The sequence below is a fragment of the Aotus nancymaae genome, unplaced genomic scaffold (genome assembly GCF_030222135.1).
Source record: "Aotus nancymaae isolate 86718 unplaced genomic scaffold, 86718_ANA_hifiasm-v0.15.2.pri h1tg000108l, whole genome shotgun sequence".
Taxonomy (NCBI): Eukaryota; Metazoa; Chordata; class Mammalia; order Primates; family Aotidae; genus Aotus; species Aotus nancymaae.
The window spans coordinates 36,209,930-36,228,705 of NW_026988523.1; the positions used below are offsets into that span (position 1 = coordinate 36,209,930).

General features: G+C 51.9%; 2 protein-coding genes across 4 annotated transcripts; both read right to left on the minus strand.

Moving 5' to 3' along the window:
* Positions 1-482: 482 nt before the first annotated feature.
* Positions 483-9,297, minus strand: SH2D2A (SH2 domain containing 2A). Of its 3 annotated transcripts, none has more exons than XM_012449791.2 (8): positions 8,762-9,297; positions 7,787-7,971; positions 6,955-7,044; positions 6,606-6,774; positions 4,158-4,304; positions 3,667-3,975; positions 1,409-1,579; positions 483-812 (listed from the first exon to the last, which is right to left on the minus strand). In XM_012449791.2, exons 1-7 carry the CDS (start codon positions 8,798-8,800, stop codon positions 1,412-1,414), a joined length of 1,107 nt encoding a protein of 368 aa, XP_012305214.1. In that variant the 5' UTR covers positions 8,801-9,297; the 3' UTR covers positions 483-812; positions 1,409-1,411. The 3 variants fall into 3 exon arrangements, with proteins under 3 accessions (XP_012305214.1, XP_012305215.1, XP_064226950.1); XM_012449792.2 differs by having other exon boundaries at positions 3,688-3,975; positions 8,762-9,294; XM_064370880.1 differs by having other exon boundaries at positions 483-1,579; positions 3,688-3,975; positions 8,762-9,296.
* Positions 9,298-17,271: 7,974 nt separating this feature from the next.
* LOC105715429 (interferon-induced transmembrane protein 3-like) lies at positions 17,272-17,667 on the minus strand. Its single transcript, XM_064370570.1, has one exon. It carries the CDS (start codon positions 17,665-17,667, stop codon positions 17,272-17,274), a length of 396 nt encoding a protein of 131 aa, XP_064226640.1.
* Between the last annotated feature and the right edge of the window lie 1,109 nt (positions 17,668-18,776).

The window sequence follows — 18,776 nt, forward strand, 5'->3', positions numbered from 1 at the left end:
GAGGCTGGCTCTTGAGTGGGTCTGGGCAGAGAACGGGGAAGCAAGGGGGAGAGGGGAGAGAATGGGGTCCTAACTGAGGCAAAGGGCCTGAGCCCAAGAGGCTAGAAGATGAGAGTCCTGGAGCCAGTTCCAAGGGGATTCCTGTCCTCTAAGGGCTCACACACACATCTTCCTTCTCCCAGTCCTGTACATGGCAGAGAGGGTTGCAGAGGAAGTGAAGGGGCTGTCTCTTGACTGCTCACCTCTCTGCCCCTCTTTCTTTATGTCTTAGATGGTGCAGCCGCCCCTATGTCCCTGGCTGCCTACTCAACCGTCCCAGCCAGAGAAGGAATACTTTGCAGAGGTCTGTGTCCCTGGCCTTGGTGTCTGTCAGCCCTCAAGCCCCTCCACCTTCCCTGCAGTGGCAGTTCAACCACTTGCCTTCCACAGTATGAGAGAGAGAAAGTCAGAGACAGAGACAGAGGGAGCCTGGAGGATTTGAATTCCTGTAGGGGGAGGCAGTTGGTGATGATTTATTAGCCAGACAAGAATCAACAAAGAAGTTCTAACATCTGTTCTCACCAAACCATTCCTCAGACAACAGCAGCATTGGACCAGGGCCCAGACCCAAAGGCTCAGAAGGCCAAGGAAATTAGACTCCAGGAGGAGAAACCAGGACGGTGGGAGCCAGCAGCGCCCTCCTCGCACACTTCCTTGCTGTCTTAGAGGATCACCAAACACTGAGCCACTGGATTCGTGGGATCTCAGGAGGGAGCAGACTCCACATTTGCTTCTCTGACCTCCAGGCTTCTTTGGCGGGGGTCAGGTCAGACCTGTCAGGGGGACAGAGTTAAGCTGGGATCCAGAGGAGGGGACCCAGCACCCAGGCCTCCGTGTAGCAGAACTCTGGAAAGCGGCCAGACTTCCTATTTGAGAAAATCTCTGATGTTTCCTGTGGCCTGGAGTCTGTGGATGTGTGGTAAGGAGCAGAGCACTAAACAGGGAATCAGGAAGCTGGATTCCGGTCCTTGACCTTGGCCAAGTCACTGTCCCTCTCGGGCCATGTTTCTTTTCCGCACAGTGAGGGGGTTGGACTTGATCAGTGAGGGCAAATGTAATGCTGCTCATCCTTCCGCCCCTACCCGTGGCAGACATCACTAATCAATCATGTGCTTTTTTCTGCTGAGTTCAGACATGACCTTAACATCCTTTCCAATGCAGCACTCTAGGCAGCCACGACCAATGGATTGGAGTTGGCATGCAAGATGACACCTCTTTGCCATCCTTGCAATAGATGATGGCTGAGGTCCTTTCCAGCTTTGATCATCTATGATTTGTTCCATCCACATTTCCTGAGAAGGGTGCCAGGTGTGTGTGAAGGTCTGTGGACATGATGCTTCCAAGTTATCCTCCCCAAGCTCAGACTTACCGCCTACTGAGGAGGCCCGAGAGGGAGCCATGCCTGTCCTCTGTCCTGAAGCACCTGTCTAGAAAGATTGTGGGGGAGGGTATGTCTCCAGGCAGGTGGGGGCTGGTGAGGCAGGGGAGGGCCTTGCCCAATCACGGAGATCTCAGAACGCAGCTGGGAGCCACCTGTATTCTGCAGAGAGGACAGTCCAAGGTCACACCCTCTACCCTCTGCCTCCTAGGTGTACCTACAGTCTCAACACATAACAGACTTTGGCTTCCAGAGAGGGTGTCTAAACTCCTCTTATTCATTCATTCATTCATTCATTCAACAAACGTCTCCTGAGCATCTGCTCCGTGCCAGGCTCTGGGCTGGGTGCTTTGGAAACAGATGAGTAAGTCTCAGCTCCTGCCTTCAGGGAGCTCACACTCTAAGCTAGGGAAGGGACAGAGAGAAGGAAATGGGAAGAGATGGGTGTGTCAGGTGATCAGTGGCATGGCAGGTGTCTGTAAAGCACAGGGGTTGGCCTCTGTGGCCTCTGAGAGGGGAAAGCTGGTCCTGAAGCTTTGATGATTAGAAAGTTGCCAAGCAACGAGAGGATGAGCTTGCAGGAAGTTGCTACAGGTAGAGATACTGGTGGATGCAAATCCCAGGAGGCTTGAAACTACTTGGTGAGTTTCGAGAGTTGTGAATCGTTCTAGGAGAATGGGAGCAGCTGGTGGTAAGGCTTTGGAGGTGGGATCCCCTCGTCCAAGTCTAGAGTGCATCATGGGCCAGGCAGCTGCTTCAGCAAGACCATCCTGGCTTCTTTGGTGCAGAGTGGATCAGAAGTGGCAAGAATGGTGGTTAGGAAACCAGTTAAGAAACTTTTTCTTGGGGCCAGGTGCAGTGGCTCACGCCTGTAATCCTAGCACTTTGGGAGACCGAGGTGGGTAGATCATGAAGTTCAAGACCAGGCTGGCCAATATGGTGAAACTCTGTCTCTCTAAAAATACAAAAATTAGCTGAGCAAGGTGGTGGGCATACACAGAAGGAGCCACTCGGAAGGCTGAGGCACTTGAACCTGGGAGGCGGAGGTTGCAGTGAGCCGAGATTGCACCACTGCACTCCAGCCTGAGTGACAAAGCAAGACTCTGTAAAAAAAAGAAGCTCTTGGGAGCTGGGTGAGGTGGCTCGAGCCTGTAAATCTTGGGTGAGGCAGTAGGATCACTTGCACCCAGGAGTTCAGATTTGCAGTGAGCTATGATTGTGCCACTGCACTCCAGCCTGGGTGACAAAGCCAGACCCCAATGATGGGGGCTGGAACTGGGGAAAGGAAAAATACACTTAGGAAGGGATCCAGCAGGAACGAGTGGCTTCTGTGGGGAGTGGAGAGGGAGCAGTGCTGAGGGAGCCCTGGGATTCTGGCTTGGATAGTGGGGTGGCTGGAGAGTTAGCAGTCAGGACAGGGAAAGTGGGAAGGAGCCGTTAGGAGGGCAAGGGTGAGAGCAGTGTTGGCTGTGTTGAGTCTGAGGGACCGTGGAACGCTGGGGAAACTGACCAGAAGCTTGGAGAGAAGTGTGGCTGGAGACATGGACAGGGATGTCAGCTCTAGGACAGGAGGCGTCGGCAGGGGTGTGGGTGAGCGCCAGCAGGCTCAGGCTGAGGGGGAGCCTGGGGAAGGGTCTGAGGAGGGAGGCTGGGGAAGGGCTTCGGTAGAGCCACAGAGGCCGAGGGAGAGGGTGGGATAGATGCCATGAGATACTGACTTGAAGGGTAGGCAAGAAGACTTAGGGGTGGGGAGAAGAAAGAGGGAGATGGGGAGTACACAGAAGGAGGCTGGGAGAGCAGAGTCCCCCTCCTGGGAGCTCACTGAGATGATAAAAGGGACCCCAAGTGCTCTTTTTCTCCAGGACAGCAGGACCATGAAGGCCAAGGGAGAGAGCCAGAGAGGCATGGGGTGGGGTCAGCCCCAGGTGCGTCTGAAGAGGGCCTGCAGGACAAGATGGATGCAGATCAAAAAAGTCTCGATGGGGGAGGCTGAGGGGAGCCCTGCCCGGGGGGCTCTATTTTCTCTGTGAGGTAGGAGGGCATGGGGGCTTGACAAAGATGAGGTCTGAGTGACTCTGGGGAGAAGAGGGGGGAGTCTCTGGGCCTGCAGAAGGGAGGCTGGCACCTGGATCATCCTGTCCTTCCCACATCACCTCACACCTCTGTCCTTCACCCTGACCTGGGCATCCACTCCCAACACCTTCTTCCCCTTCCCCGATCTACCTGCAGGGAGACCTTCTTGCACCCACCTTTCCTGGCACACCCATTACCTGGCCTCCTGGGACAGGCCTGGACTTGCTTTTCCGTAGGACAGGGTGCCTGAGGGTGGCGGGCAGGCCCTCATCTTCCACCTCCACATAGATGTTGCTGGGGGCTTCCCCGGGGCTGCCCCGGCCCATGGCGTAGAAGGCTATGGGTTCATCAGGCTCGTTGTAGATAGGGTTGGGGGGCCTGGGGGGTGAGGCCGAGCAGCGGCGTGGAGCAGGGCTTGTGTAGAGTTCTGCGGGCAGCTGAGGTTTGGCGGGGATGGGAGGCTTGGGCCTGAGTGGCTGGGAGGGCTAGGAGAGGTGAGGCCAGGGAAGAGTGGAGCGAGGGAGGCAGGGTTAACACCCCAGCGGGGTTAAAGCCCTAGCCTAACTCCCAGCTGAGCCTCCGCCCTGCTACACCCCTCCTCCTCCCTGCTGCCTGCACCCCCTCGCAGGCCTCTCCTCCCCTTCCCTCAGCCTCTTCAGCCCAATACCTCTTTCTCCCCGACCCCCTCTTTCTGCATCGGGACTGGGGCATGCCCCTGCTTGATGATTGGGCTGTACTGGGGGTTTGGGTCCTGGCTTTTGCTTCCAGAGTCTGATTCTTCGGTCCTCAGGGAAAGTCCTGAAGGCTCAGGAGTCTGCTGGGAAAGAAGGAGGTCTGAGGGACTTGGCGGGCCATTGAGGGGAGGGGGAGGTGATCAGGAGAACAAAATCATCAGGTCTAAGTGGAGGATGGGGGGTGGGATGGGCACAGAAATGTGGCCTGGGCTGGGTTTTCTGGATGAGGAAGAGGGGATGGAGATGGTGAGAAGACCCTGGGTTGGGTGGAGGCAGTGCTAAGCTCTGGTCACAGACCATATCTAGCGTTAAATTTTTTTTCTTTTTTAAGATAGAGTCTTACTCTGTTGTCCAGGCTGAAGTGCAGTCTCAACCTCCTGGGCTCAAGCCATCCTCTCGTCTCAGCCTCCCAAGTAGCTGGGACTACAGACACGTGCTACCACACCGGCTAACTATTTTCATTTTTTATAGAGATGAGGTCTCACTATGTTGCCCAGGCTTGGTCTTGAACTCCTGGGCTCAAGTGATCCTCCCACCTCAGCCTTCCGTTGTTGTAGGATTACAGGCGTGAGCAACCACACTTGGCTGCATTAAACTTAATTGCATCTGGAACACAGGGCCAGTCCAGATTCCATTTGTGCCTGTGGTTGTGAAAATGCAACATGGCTTTACATGTCTTTTTTTTTCCTTTTTCCTAGCTATCCTCTACACTGTAGGCCTTACATGTCTTTAGCTGAAAAATTATTGGCATGGGGACCAATCTCTATGACAGCTGTGCTTGTGTTTATTTCTGCACTGCTGGTTAATTTATGGAGTTATAAACGAATTTTTTTTTTTTTGAGACCAAGTCTCACTCTGTCATCTAGGCTGGAGTGCAGTGTCATGATCTCGGCTCACTGCAACCTCTGCCTCCCAGGTCCAAGCGATTCTTCTGCCTCAGCCTCCCAAGTAGCTGGGATTACAGGGGCCCGCCACCACACCCAGCTAATTTTTGTATTTTTCAGTAGAGACAGGGTTTCTCCATGTTGGTCAGGCTGGTCTTGAACTCCCGACCTCAGGTGATCCACCGGCCTCGGCCTCCCAAAGTGCTGGGATTACAGGCATGAGCCACCGTGCCCAGCCATAAGCTAAAATTCTTAAGGGCAGAGACCACCTCAGGAGAGAGGATCCCCATGTGGGATGGTTCCATCTCACAGAGGGTGTGCTTTTAGCTCAGCGTTCGGTAGTCCTTGGTCCATGAATGCTGTCCCCACGCCCACTGCCACTGTAGGCTAAGGTCACAGGGCTTTTCTCATGCTCCTGCTATCCACCAAGTGCACATCTCCATCGGGAGGTGTGCTGTCGGTGTAGTGGAATCCGAAGAATTCTTTTCCCTGCCCTAACCCCCTCCTCTCTCAGTATGTCCTTCCTGAATAAAAAGTGACATCTCCACCCTGCTGCCAAAATAGCACCTTAGGAGCCAGCCTTGATGCCTCCACCTCCCTCCCGACATGAAATCATACACAAGTCCTGCTCCTTCCACTGTCTGTTGTTCACATCTGTGTACTTTTCTCCATGCTCATGGCCAGCACCCTAGTTCAGGCTCCTGACTCCTCTCCCTGCGTGGTCTTATCCTTCCAACCCGCTCAGTTTTGTTCCTTGCTGTTTTTCCAGTACCCAGAAGGTTGCCTGGCACAGAATGGCCCCTCAGCACTGCCTGAACTTGTGCGCCACGGCCTGCTAGGCTAAAGGGCGCCCTGGGTTTCCTCTTGAATCACACTCTCCACACTGGATTTCTATTACTTGTCCATTTTTGCTGCTGGAAAGTAAGCTTTGTGAGTTTGAGACCCACCTGTCTGTCTTTTCATGGGTCTATTCTCAGGGCCTGCCAGCACTTGGTAGGGCCTAAGTACTTTGTAAATATCTCTTACATTAAAAAAACAAATGACTTGGCTGGGCGCTGTGGCTCACGCCTGTAATCCCAGCTACTCGGGAGGCTGAGGCAGGAGAATCACTTGAACACGGGAGGCGGAGGTTGCGGGGAGCAGCGATCTCTCCACTGCACTCCAGCCTGCACAACAGAGAGAGACTCTGTCTCAAACAAAACAAAACAAAACAAGACACACACAAAACCCCAAATGACTGTGTGCGCCCCTGGTCTCTCCTTGCCCCTCTGTCTCCGTGTGGCTGGGCTGGCCTCTCAAGGACGGCCCTCCCACGACCAGCATTCATGTTTCTCGAAGGGCCTCCCACGAAGCTGAAGGTGCCCGCGTAAGGGAGGCATGGCCAGTGGTGTTTCGGGATGAGAAAGTGCCTGGTGCCGCGTCATGCGCCTGGGCTCTGGGTGGGAGGGGCGCTGGCCTGAGACCCTGGGCTCTCGGGTCAGGGTCTGGGGCGCGTACCTGGCGGGCAAGGGGCTCGGTGAGCGTCTCCCCGTAGGGGCTGAGCGGGTGCGCAGTGTAGTGCCGCAGCAGGTCCTGCAGCCGCGCGTGGGCGCTGTCCTCGCCCAGCACCACGTGGCGCCCGTCCCCGAGCTGGGCCAGCAGGAAGTGGCGGCAGCAAGTCCGGCTCCTGGAGGGCGCCGTTAGGGATCAGACTGTCTCCCTCTCCTCGGCCAGGGCCACTAGCGCGAGGCGTGACCCCACTTCAGCAGCCCGGGGACTGAGCTGAGAGCCCGGCTCCTCCCGGTATCAGCCCCAAGCCCCGCCCCTCCGACAAGTCCGAGCCCCGCTGGGCGACCTCGCCCCTCACCTATAAGTCAGCACGAAGGTCACCGCGCTCTCGCTGAACCGCACCAAGTAGCATCCCTGAGGCTTGGGTTCCAGCAGCCTCTCTGCCTCCCTGTGGGTGACAGACAGAGGGGGCCGAACCCTGCTCTGACACTTCCAGCCTCGCCTCTGTCTCCCCGGCTCTCACGAGGAACCCCTACCCGCAAGCGAGCATGCTGGAGCGGCTAGAGGAGGGCTAGAGTTGAGATGGGGAGAGAACATGTGGGCGCTGCTCTCCCGCTGCAGGGACTGGGCGTGGACAGGGGCCAGAGGTCCCATTCAGGAGACCCCCGCATCCTCCTCTAGCCTCATCCTGGAAGGGCAGCCTGCAGGGGCTGCTATTTCAGCAACAGGGATGGGATAGTAGTTGGACTTCCAGATTTCAGAAGTCAAAGCTGAACTGAGGAGGGTGAACAAAGACACAGGAGAGAAGTGAGGCTGAGAAATGGAGGAGGGAGGATCTGCAAGGGTGGAAGAAGAGAGGCCTGGGAGGTAAAGCTGGAGTAAGTCTGGAGGGAGAGAGAGCTGGAAAATACCAGCATTTGAGGCCTCAGGGACAGGAGGATAATAGAGCTTAGAGAGGGGAAACTGAGGCACGGAGCAGGCTGGATTGGAGCCTTTCCAATGATCTCCCCTGGAGAAATGCCTCAGTGAAAGGTCTGGGAAACTCTGGGAGTGGCGGCCTGCAGTGGGTGCCTCCATCTACTCCACACTGGTGGGAGTGGGAGCCTTCATCTATTCGTGGCGGGTGGCAGGACCCAGACCCGGGACTTGCCCTGCCCCTGTCTGGGCTGATTTCCTCCTCCGTGACTCACCTCCGGGTGATGAAGCCATGGAACCAGGCAGGGGCTGCCCCGTGCTGCAGGAGCCAGTGGGCCTGGGTCTTCTGGAACCAAGCCCGGATCTCGGCCTGCAGGGACAGGCTTCCTTTCCCAGGCACCTCCTCTGCCTTCTCAGCATTCTCTGGGATGGAGGCAGCCTCTGGGGCCTGGGGAGATGCCTGGATCGGGGAAGAGTTCGAGAGGGAAGCAGCATGATGAGTGGGCTTTCTCCTGACTTCGAGCCACCTGCCACCTTCTCTTCCTCATACCCAGCCTTTCCTGCCTATTTTAGGGTACAATTGCCCAGCAAGTCCTTCCTAAAGTCTAACTTAAAACCTTTGTCAGCTCCAGCTGTTGTGGCTTCCAGAGATTCTCTTCTGCCATCTGGGTCCTGAGGGCTTTTAATCCAGCAGCAGTGAGCTGTCATGCTGGGCTCTAGGAGGGGCGGGAAAGGCAGCATGGCCTTCCAGATGGACAGAGTCATTCCTTGGCCTTGAGGATGAAGGGACATGATGCAAGAAGTCACCCAAGAGGCCAGAATGAGGGAGGGGCTTATTCCACAATATGAGGGACTGAGCTAATTCTCAGGGAAGGTTCTTGACGGGGGGGGGAGAGAAGGGCTGAGATGGGAACGTGGAATGCACTGGGCAAATGAAGGCCTCTGACACAGAGCGCCGATGGCTGCTTCTGGGACTCCATGCGCTGGACCCTGGTCACCTGCGGACTCAGCCTGAGCTGCTGGAGGGCCTAGGAGCATCGAGCGGGTGAGTGGGAAACTCAGTGCATGAAGGAGGTACTCCCCATTTCATTCTCTCCCTCTGTGCCCCGGGCTGTTGGCAGACCCGGATCATTCCTGATCATTCCTGCCTTCTCTCGGGGTGGCCTTTGTCCATCTGCAAGTCCTTACTCATGGGAGGGCAGGAGAGAAGAGGGCCCTGCACCCCCCTGCCATCCCAGTTTTCCACTCACCGAAGTGTAGCCCAGGTGCTGGCAGCTCTTGCGGGTCATGTCCGTGGGCTGGAAGGTGCTGAAGGTTGGGATGGGGACTTCGTGACTCCCTGTGAGTGCAAAGAGGGCTGCCGGGGTTTCTCAGAGACGGACCATGTCTATCTCAGCCTGACCACCCGTCCCCCAAGGCTCAGGGGACCTGGAGGGCTGGGACAGTCTTAAAGACAGGAAAAATGCAGGAGGGCAGCAGGGGAGTTTCTCAGGCATGAGGATAAGGAGCCAAGGTGGCTCCTGGGTGGGGGGCTAATGCTGCCAGAGGAGGCTGTCAGGGACACCAGGTGCCTAGAAGGAAAGCCTGGGAACCAGGCTGGCCTTTGGATGGTCAGGGAGGCAGATTGCTTCAGGGCAGGCCCCTCTTCTGGTCCAGGATCTTTTGCCTCCTCCTCCCTTCATCCTTCTGCTCCCTCCTCTCTCCTCTCTGAGAAGCACTCAACAAACCCTGTCACCTTTATCCTCAGGGATGAGTGAGCACGGAGCCCCAGGCAGGGCTGTGGTGCTGAAGAACCTTGCCAGCTCTGGCCTAGGGCGGGGCCCCTCATCCCTGAAGTGGGAGCTCCGGCCCTGGAGACAGGGCAGGGGGGTGGGGGTCTTGGTGCCCCCTCCCACCCATATCCTCCAACTTCACACTTACCTCGGGGACATATCTGGGCCAGGGGGAGCTCCATGGGGGAGGCCTGACAAGGGACCCCAGACAGGGAGTGTGTATGTGCTCCGGAAAGGGGTGCACACTCAGCAACTCATCATCTCTCCCCGCGCCCTGACCCCGGGGGCAGGAAATGTCGCCTTACCCACAGCCTTCGTTCTGGCAGAGGACCCACGTCATGGAAAGACTTAAGACAATGGTCCCACCCCCGGAAGCCGTGCAGCTGTTGATAGCGGTGGTATAGCGGTGGGGGGTATCTGTGTCACTCTGTGTTTAGGTGTTAGGAAGTCCTTACTGCTATCTGACCTCCATCCCTCCAGATTCTTTCTCTGCTCCCTCACCTCAAACTAGAACTTCCCTTTCTCTCTCTCTCTCTCCCCCCCTTACTCCTTCTCTCTCGTCTCTCTTGGCTTATATTTCTTTCTTTCTGGAAAATCTTCCCCTCTGCCTCTTGGCCTGTTCTGCAGTGGGAATGGGGATGTTACTCTCAGGGATAAGCCACACAAGGTGCTTGCAGATTATGATTTGAGGGGACATGAGGAAGGGAGGGGGCAGGGTTGCAACATGAAGGATGTGGGTCAGACTTCTGGAAGGACTTTTTGAGGACATATGAAATCTATGAGTCTGGGCATGGTGGCTCACACCTGTAATCCCAGTACCTTGGGAAGCTCAGCCGAGAGGATTGCTTGAGCCCAGGAGTTCATGCTCAGCCTGGTAACATAGTGAGACCCATCTCTATTTTTTAAAAATTAAAAAAGAAATCTGTGAGACAAGGGGTTAGAGAGGAGGGGGCCTGGCTTCCATCATTCAGCAGATAATGGAGCTGAGTTAGGTCAAAACCAGGCAATCCTGGAGGGAGGAAGGAGAATTCTCCAACTAAGCAGGTCATCATTAGTATCAACGCTATCAGCAGTTGTTGTTAATAACATCAGTGCTGGTGTCTTCTGTTTGTTTGTTTGAGACAGAGTCTAGCTCTGTCTCTCAGGCTGGACTGCAATGGCACAATCTCAGCTCCCTGCAACTTCCGCCTCCCAGGTCAAGGAATTCTTGTGCCTCAGCCTCCCGAGTAGCTGGGATCACGCCTGGCTAATTTTTGTATTTTTAATAGAGAGGGATTTCTATGTTGGCCAGGCTGGTCTTGAACTCCTGGCCTCAAGTGATCCACCTGCCTCTGCCTCCCAAAGTGCTGGGATTACGGGCGTGAGCTGGCTGGTTCTGATGTCTTAAACTTCCAGTGTGCTTAGACTTCCCGCCACACCAAAGGACTAATCCCATTTCTCTCTGAATTGATCTCACAGACTAAGAAGGGGACAGGAACATTGTCCCTATTTACCAGAAGGGTAAACTGAAGTTCAGAGAAGTGCCTTGGCCAGAGTCATTCAGTATCTGAGAAGTTGGTGTGAGCACTGGGACTAGAAGCTAGACTGCCTTTCACTAATTTCACTGTGATTTAGGCCAAAGGTTCATGACTATGTGCTATGCGCTGTTCTTGGTACTGAGAACAATGAGAGAAAACAACTTTGTCTCAAGATGTCAGGTGGGGGAGATGGACTTGCCAAGACATACTGTTTTCGAAAAAAAATTATGTACTGTTCTCTTCCTTTTTAAAACGTGTTCTACATTTTCAATAGTTTTTGAGGTACAGTTGGGTTTTGGTTACATGGATATGTTATCTAGTGGTGATTTCTGAGATTTTAATGCACCTGTCACCCAAGCAGTGTAACTGTCCCCAATATGTAGTCTTTTATTCCTTACTCCACCTCCCATCCTTCCCAAGTCCCCAGATTGCCTTATATCACCCTCAAGCCTTTGTGTCCTCATAGCTTAGCTCCCACTTATAAATGAGTTTTCCATTCCTGAGTTACTCCATTTAGAATAATGGCCTCCAGCTCCATCCAAGTGCTGCAAAAGACATTATTTCATTCCTTTTTATGGCTGAGTAGTATTCCATGGTGCGTATATCCCACATTTTCTTTATCCACTCGTTGGTCGATGGGCACTTAGGTTGGTTTCATATCTTTGCAATTGCAAATTGTGCTGCTATAAACATGCATGTGCATATGTCTTTTATAGAATGATTTCTTTTCCTTTGGATAGACACCCACTAATGGGATTGCTGGATATAATGGTAATTCTACTTTTTTTTTTAAAGGGAATCTCCATACTGGTTTTCATAGCGGTTGTACAAATTTACATTCCTGCCAGTAATGTAAAACTGTTTTTCCCTTTTCACCACATCTATGCCAACATCTATTTGTGTGTGTGTGTGTGTGTGTGTGTGTGTGTGTGTGTGTGAGAGATGGAGTCTCACTCTGTCGCCCAGGCTGGAGTGCAGAGGCGCGATCTCGACTCACTGCAACCTCTGCCTTCCAGGTTCAAGTGATTCTCCTGCCTCAGCCTCCCAAATAGCTGGGATTACAGGTGACTGACACCATGCCCAGATAACTTTTGTATTTTTAGTAGAGACCTGGTTTCGCCATGTTGGCCAGGCTGGTCTCAAACTCCTGATCTCAGGTGATCCCCCTGCCTCAGCCTCCCAAAGTGCTGGGATTACAAGCATGAGCCACCACAGCTGGCCACATCTATTGTATTTTGACTTTTTAATTATGGCCATTCTTACAGAAGTAAGGTGGTATTTCATTGTGGTTTTAATTTGCATTTCCCTGATGATTGGTGATATTGAGCATTTTGTCCTATGTGTTTGGGCTGTTTGAATACCTTTTCTGAGAAATGTCTATTGATGTCCTTTGCTCACTTTCTGATGGGATTTTTTTTTCTTGCTGATTTGTTTGAATTCCTTGATTCTGGACACTAGTCTTTGTTTATCCTATGGGAACCGATGCACAGTTTGAGAATGTTTTCTCCCACTCCGTGGGCTGTTTACTCTGCTGATTGGTTTTTCGCTATGCAGAAGCTTTTTAGTTTAATCAGGTCCCATTTATTTGTTTTTGTTTTTGTAGCATTTGCTTTTGGGGTCTTAATCGTGAATTCTTTGCTTAAGCCAATGTCCAGAAGAGTTTTTCCGATGTTATCTTCTGGAATTTTTATGGTTTCAGGCTTTAGATTTAAGTCTTTAATCCATCTCCAGTTGATTTTTGTATAAGGTGAGACATGGGGAACCAGTTTCATTCTTCTACATGTGGCTTGCCAGTTTACTCAACACGATTTATTGAACAAGGTGTCCTTCCCCAATTTATTTGTTTATTTTTTAAGACAGGGTCTCACTCTGTCACCCAGGCTGGAATGCAGTGGCACAATCTCAGCCCACTGCAGCCTCAACCTCCTGGGCTCAAGCGATCCTCTCACCTTAGCCTCCCAAGTAGCTGGGACTACAGGCATGCATCACCATACATGGCTAATTTTTGTACTTTTTGTAGAGACAGAGTTTTGCCATGTTGCCCAGGCTGGTCTTGAACTCCTAGGCTCAAGCCATCTGCCTGCTTTGGCCACCCAAAGTGCTGGGACTATAGGTGTGAGCCACCGCACCCAGCCCCCTAATTTATGTTTTTGTGTGCTTCATCAAAGCTCAATTGGCTGTACATATTTGACTTTATTTCTGGATTCTCTATTCTGTTCCATTGGTCTACATGTCTATTTTTATACCAGTACCCCAACAAAGGGTTGTTCCCCAGATGGTGCCTTCCTGAGCCTTCAACAGGCCACTCCATCATTCTACCATGCTGATTAATTATGGGTGATGGGGCAGGACCAGTTCACCCTGTGATCGAAAGCCTGTTGTGCCTCTTCGCTGTGAAATGGGTTCCTTGGTGTGAGGCACTGTGCTGTGGGATACCATGTGGAGAGAGCAGGCATTCTGTAGGCACGTGGAGGCTGCTGCTGGAGTTTGTAATAATTCTGGTAAGGACGAATCACTGCTCCCTGAAAAGAGGAAGGGCTCTGATGTCATCAACCTGCCACCATATGGCTGGATGTTTTCTCTCCCCACTAAGGAATAGTACCAGGTATAGGGCTCCGTGTCAGTCTCTGCTACAAGCAAGTTGGGTGCTTAGCTGTAGCTCTGCACGTTAGTGAGAAGGTGTCCATGATCTTGAGCCCCTGAGAAGCCACCAAGTCCACTATGTTGATTGACCCATTGTGCCAGCACTGGGGGGTACAGGTGGCTGAAGGGAAAGGCTGGCTAACATCTACAGGATGAGTTATCCTGCCCAACGGGTTGTTGACTGCCTCCCTGGTGACAGATGCTCTTCAGTGAGCATTAATGTGAGTCCCAAAGATCTACACCCTGTGTACCCACTTCCATAGCCCATGTGCCAGGGCTGGGACTGGATGAGGCAATGAGGTTCCTGGGGAGGCACACATCCTTAGATTGTGCAAATGCTCCCTCATCCCGGCCCTGCCATACTCTATGTTTTTCCCAGATCTTCTTTTCTCAGTCTTTCCATTTTATTTATTCCTTTCAGAGCCCTGTCCAGCTGGCCAGGCCAGGTGCCACTTCCCTGTAGTCAGTGTATATTCTTACCCTGGACTATCGCTCCCCATGTCCGAAATGGATGAACAGCCATATACTTGCAGCTCTGATCTCTGGTAGGATTTTCCTTTACTGTTGTCCTTCAGGGACCTCCTGAGTTCAGCCACACTGCTGCTAGTGCCAGCATATGATGCTGGCGCATTTATCAGTTGGTTATATGGACCCCCTGCCCACCCCTGCCCAGAGGTCGTACATGCAGATTGAAGCAGCAGTAGTACAATAGAGGCAGGTGATTTCGGGATCTGGGCCACCGCCTGCTCATGCAATTTACTTCTGTGCTCTGAACCAACTTGAGCCTGGTTCGAATGTATCCCTCCCATCACATACTGGATTGCTGCCTTGCATGTCCAACCTTGTGACCCATCATTCAGCTTAGGATGGCCATCTCAGGCTGAATGGTCACTTGGTGTCCACTGGTCAGGCACTTAGTCTCCGTGAGGGCCCAAGAGCATACTATAGCTGTTTTTCAGAGTGTAATTCTTTGTCAGAGATGACATGGGAGGGTTGTTCTGGAACCCTAGGGCATGTGCTGCAGTTCTCCCTGGGAGCTCACCAGAGACTCCATCCTTGATCCACCATGGTGATTCCAGCATCACTGAACATGCTGGGTCACATAACCCAGGAGGCAGAGCAGCTTGCGCCACAGCCTGAACTTCGGTAGGGACTTTCCTTCTCCTTCCCCTTCCCCTTCCCCTTCCCTCCCCTCCCCCCTTCTCCTTCTCCTTCTCCTCCTCCTTCCTTTCCTTTCTTCCTCACTCCCTCCCTCTCTCTCTCTTTCTCCTTTTTTTTTTTTTTTTAATCGTTCCTGTTGCCCAGGCTGGAGTGCAATGGCACAATCTTGGCTAACTGCAACCTCCGCCTCCTGGGTTGACGTAGTTCTCTTGCCTCAGCCTCCTGAGTAGCTGGAATTACAGGTATGCACCACCATGCCCGGATAATTTTTAGATTTTTAGTAGAGATGGGGGTTTTGAACATGTTGGTCAAGCTGGTCTTGAAATCCTGACCTCGAGTGATCCTCCTGCCTCGGCCTCCCAAAGTGGTGGGATCACAGGCATGAACCACTGCACCCGGCCTAGTAGGGACTTTTTTTTTTTTAATCCTGGGACTCACTTGAATCAGCTGCCTTCTGGGTCACCCAATAACCAGGTGGAACAAGATTCTCAAGTGTAGCATATCTTGCCTCCAAAATGCAGAGAGATGAAATAAATGCCGTGCCTCTTTTTTAGTGCCAGGAAGCGCAGGGTGCAACATCTTGTCCTGTATAGCAAGCTCTAGGATGGGGCTTTTGGAAAGAATATGGTGATCAAGGGAATCTGAGGAGATCTGTGTCCAATATAGCAAGAATGATAGCACAGTGGATCATGCAGAGAGAACTCTTCACTGTTTTATTCCTACTGTCTGCTTTCAGGGAACAGCACTGATGAGTTCTAATTTTTACCACCCTGCTCTTTGTGTCCAAACCTTGACAATGGCCCATTGTTACCTTAGTAAGTCAGTGATGATTTGACAAATAACTGCCCAGGCCTGGCTTTGCCTGATTTGAGGATTACCTGGTGCCATTTTACAGGTGAGAAAACTGAGATCGTGGTCAAGAGACTTGGCTTCAGTCACACAGTAAGAACATTAGTCTGAACTTGGGGCTTCCGATCTGGAACCTGTAGGCTGTGGGGGTGGAGAGAGATAGATGGTCATGTCCTGCTTGCCATGAGCAAACGCTGTGCCAAGTGCTTTACTGGTATGAACTCACCTGCCTTTATAACTGGCCCGTGAAGTGGGCGCTATTATTATTCTCCCCACTTTATAGACAGGGAGTCCGAGACTTGGGGAGGTTAATGACTTGCCCAGGGTCACACAGAAAGAAGTGGGGATTAGAACCAGATGATCTGGTGTCAGATTTTGGGATATCAATCACTAGCCAGTATAACTGCCAAAGAGTTAGGGACACAGCTACCCACAGATGGGTGGGCACTGCTCACTGCTTTTCCATGGAATGAGTTCACGGTAAAGATGCCTGAGGAGAAAGGAAAAGGAGCAGGACTTTCCAAAGCCTTGAACTACTGCTAGAGCAAAAGAGCTCTGTACGGAATCGCCCTGGGAAGACAGTTTCAAGCTTTTTTTGGTTTGTTGTTTTCAGAGTTGGGGTTTTGCTATGTTGTCCAGGCTAGACTTGAACTCCTTCTGAGTAGCTGGGGCTAGAGGCACATACCACCACATCCAGTTCAGTTTCAAGCTTTAAGAAACCAGAATGCGGCTGGGCACAGTGGCTCACGCCTGTAATCCCAGCACTTTAGGAAGCTGCTTGGGCAGATCACCTAAGGTCAGGAGTTCGAGAACAACCTGATCAACATGGAGAAACCCCGTCTCTACTAAAAATACAAAATTAGCTGGGCATGGTGGCACATGCCTGTAATTCCAGCTACTCGGGAGGTCGAGGCAGGAGAATTGCTTGAACCTGGGAGGTGGAGGTTTTGGTGAGCCGAGATTGCACCATTGCACTCCAGCCTGGGCAACAAGAGCAAAATTCCATCTCAAAAAAAAAAAAAAAAATTAAAAAAGAAAAGAAACCAGAATCCAGGACGTTTTTCTAATCACCAGCCCCAATCCTACCCTTGCAGGAATGTATGCTTTACAGCCGTTTAAACCCCAAACATGACTCATTTGCAGAGCCATAGTATCTTTCTGCAAGTAGTTTTCTTTCAGCAGAATGTGCTTTGCCAACATCAGGAGCAATCATAGCACCCTCCCACAACACCGCTGAAAGGAGCAGTGGGATGTCTTAGATTTCACATAATGCCTTTTCTCTGAATAGTTGTAGGCATTTGCAGAGCCAAAGCATTACTTCGTAGTTACTCTTCCTGTATCTATTTAGTCAACACGGATTCTATGCCTACAGTTCACCAAACATGCAAAAGTAAATAAAAACTCAGCTCCCTGTTTTGGAGTTCACATCTGAGGGAAAAGAAATAACCATTGCATATTAACTTTTTATTTCTTTCCTTATTTTTTTGAGACAGGATCTCTCTGTGTCACTCAGGCTGGAGTACAGTGGCACAATCACAGCTCACTGCAGCCTTGAGCCCCCAGGCTCAAGTGATCCTTCCACTTCAGCTTCCCAAGTAGCTGGGAGCACAGGTGCACGCCACCACACCCAGCTAATTTTATTTACTTATTTTATCAGGAACACGTGCACTTTATTGAACACCAATGTAGAAAAGCGTGTGAGGACAAAGTGCTGATACAGGACTTGGCTGGGAGCAGGGCGAGGAATGGAAGGTGGAGTACGTGGGAAACAGGTGACGGGCAGAGCCCCTGGCCTGGATGATTCCTCTCGATCTATTGCTAGGCTTGCAGAATCAGTATTGGGATGATGATCAGCAGAATGGTCATGATGATGCCCATGATCAGGGCCCAGATGTTCAGGCATTTGGCAGTGGAGGCATCGGCCTGGGCCCCGGTCAGGTCACCAACCATCTTCCTGTCCCTAGACTTCACAGAGTAGGTGAACGCTATGAAGCCCAGGCAGCAGGAGTTCATGAAAAGGGTGTTGAACAGGGACCAGACGACATGGTCGGGCACAGAGGTCTCGCTGCGGATGTGGATCACGGTGGATGTCAGGGGGGCTGGGTTGTGGGGCTCCCCCAGTGCAGCCACCTCGTGCTCTTCCCTCAGCATCTCATAGGTGGGGGGACGGTTGGTGTTGGCGGGAGTGAAGAAGGATTGGACAGTATGGCTCATGGTGTCCAGGGAAGACCAGCCGTGGTCAGGTTGCTGCAATGGTTCTCAGTGGGCCCTCCCTTTCCCCACTAGTTTATTTATTTTTTAATTTTATTTTTTTGAGACAGAGTCTCACTCTGTCGCCCAGGCTGGAGTGCAGTGGCATGATCTCAGCTCACTGCAATCTCTGCCTCCCGGGCTCAAGTGATTCTCCTGGCTCCCGGGCTCAAGTGATTCTCCTTCCTCAGCCTCCCAAGTAGTTGGGATTTCAGGTGCTCACTACCACGCCTGGCTACTTTTTGTATTTTTAGTAGAGACGAGGTTTCACCATATTGGCCAAGCTGGTCTTGAACTCCTGACCTCAGGTGATCTGCCCTCCTTGGCCTCCCAAAGTGCTGAGATTAAAGGCATGAGCCAGTGCACCCGGCCTATTTTTAAATTTTTTGTGGAGATGGGTCTCCCTATGTTGCCCAGGCTGGTCTTGAACTCCTGGGCTCAAGCGATCCTCCCGTCTCAGTCTTCCAAAGTGCTGCGATGAAAGGCAGGAGCCGCCCTGCCTGGCTGCACGTTAACTTTTTAGTGCCTCTTACTTCGAATTGAAAATTAGCAGGTAACAAGTGAAATAGAAGTGAGAGACTGTGAACCTGAAATGGTCAGCCCTTGGCCCTGACTTCAACAGGGACTTTTATTTTTCTGTGGGTCTGACATGTGTCTGGCTGGGTTTCTAAATCAGGCTTTATTATAGAATTAGTGCATGAATTTATAATGAGCCAGGCCTAGTAAAATCGGTCCTTGTTCTTATGAAGGTATGAAAAAAACTTATTTCACAAAATGTTATATAGTATAATAAGATATCCCTTTTTTTTTTTTTTAAGAGAGATGGGGTTCTTACTATGTTGTCCAGGCTGGTCTCAAACTCCTGGGCACACGCAGCCTCCTGCCTCAGGCTCCCAAAGTGTTGGGATTCCAGGACTATAATGGGCTCAAAGGTCAGCTGATTTGCTCGACTAAACAACAAATCAATGGCAGAAGCGATAGATTTCAAATTTATTTTCTTCATTCGTTTCCACTCTGAGGTGGAAACCTTGTCTTATTTATGTGGAATTCTCAGTGCCTGGTGAAATGCTGGC

Excerpts from the sequence above, each read along its gene's own strand:
- SH2D2A (XM_012449791.2), bottom strand. The coding sequence starts at position 8,800 with ATGACCCGCAAGAGCTGCCAGCACCTGGGCTACACTTCG. Across the intron at positions 7,972-8,761 it reads AGCACCTGGGCTACACTTCG|GCATCTCCCCAGGCCCCAGA; the intron begins GTGAGTGGAAAA and ends TCCCCGATCCAG. Across the intron at positions 7,045-7,786 it reads CATGGCTTCATCACCCGGAG|GGAGGCAGAGAGGCTGCTGG; the intron begins GTGAGTCACGGA and ends TGTCACCCACAG.
- LOC105715429 (XM_064370570.1), bottom strand. The coding sequence starts at position 17,667 with ATGAGCCATACTGTCCAATCCTTCTTCACTCCCGCCAACACCAACCGT.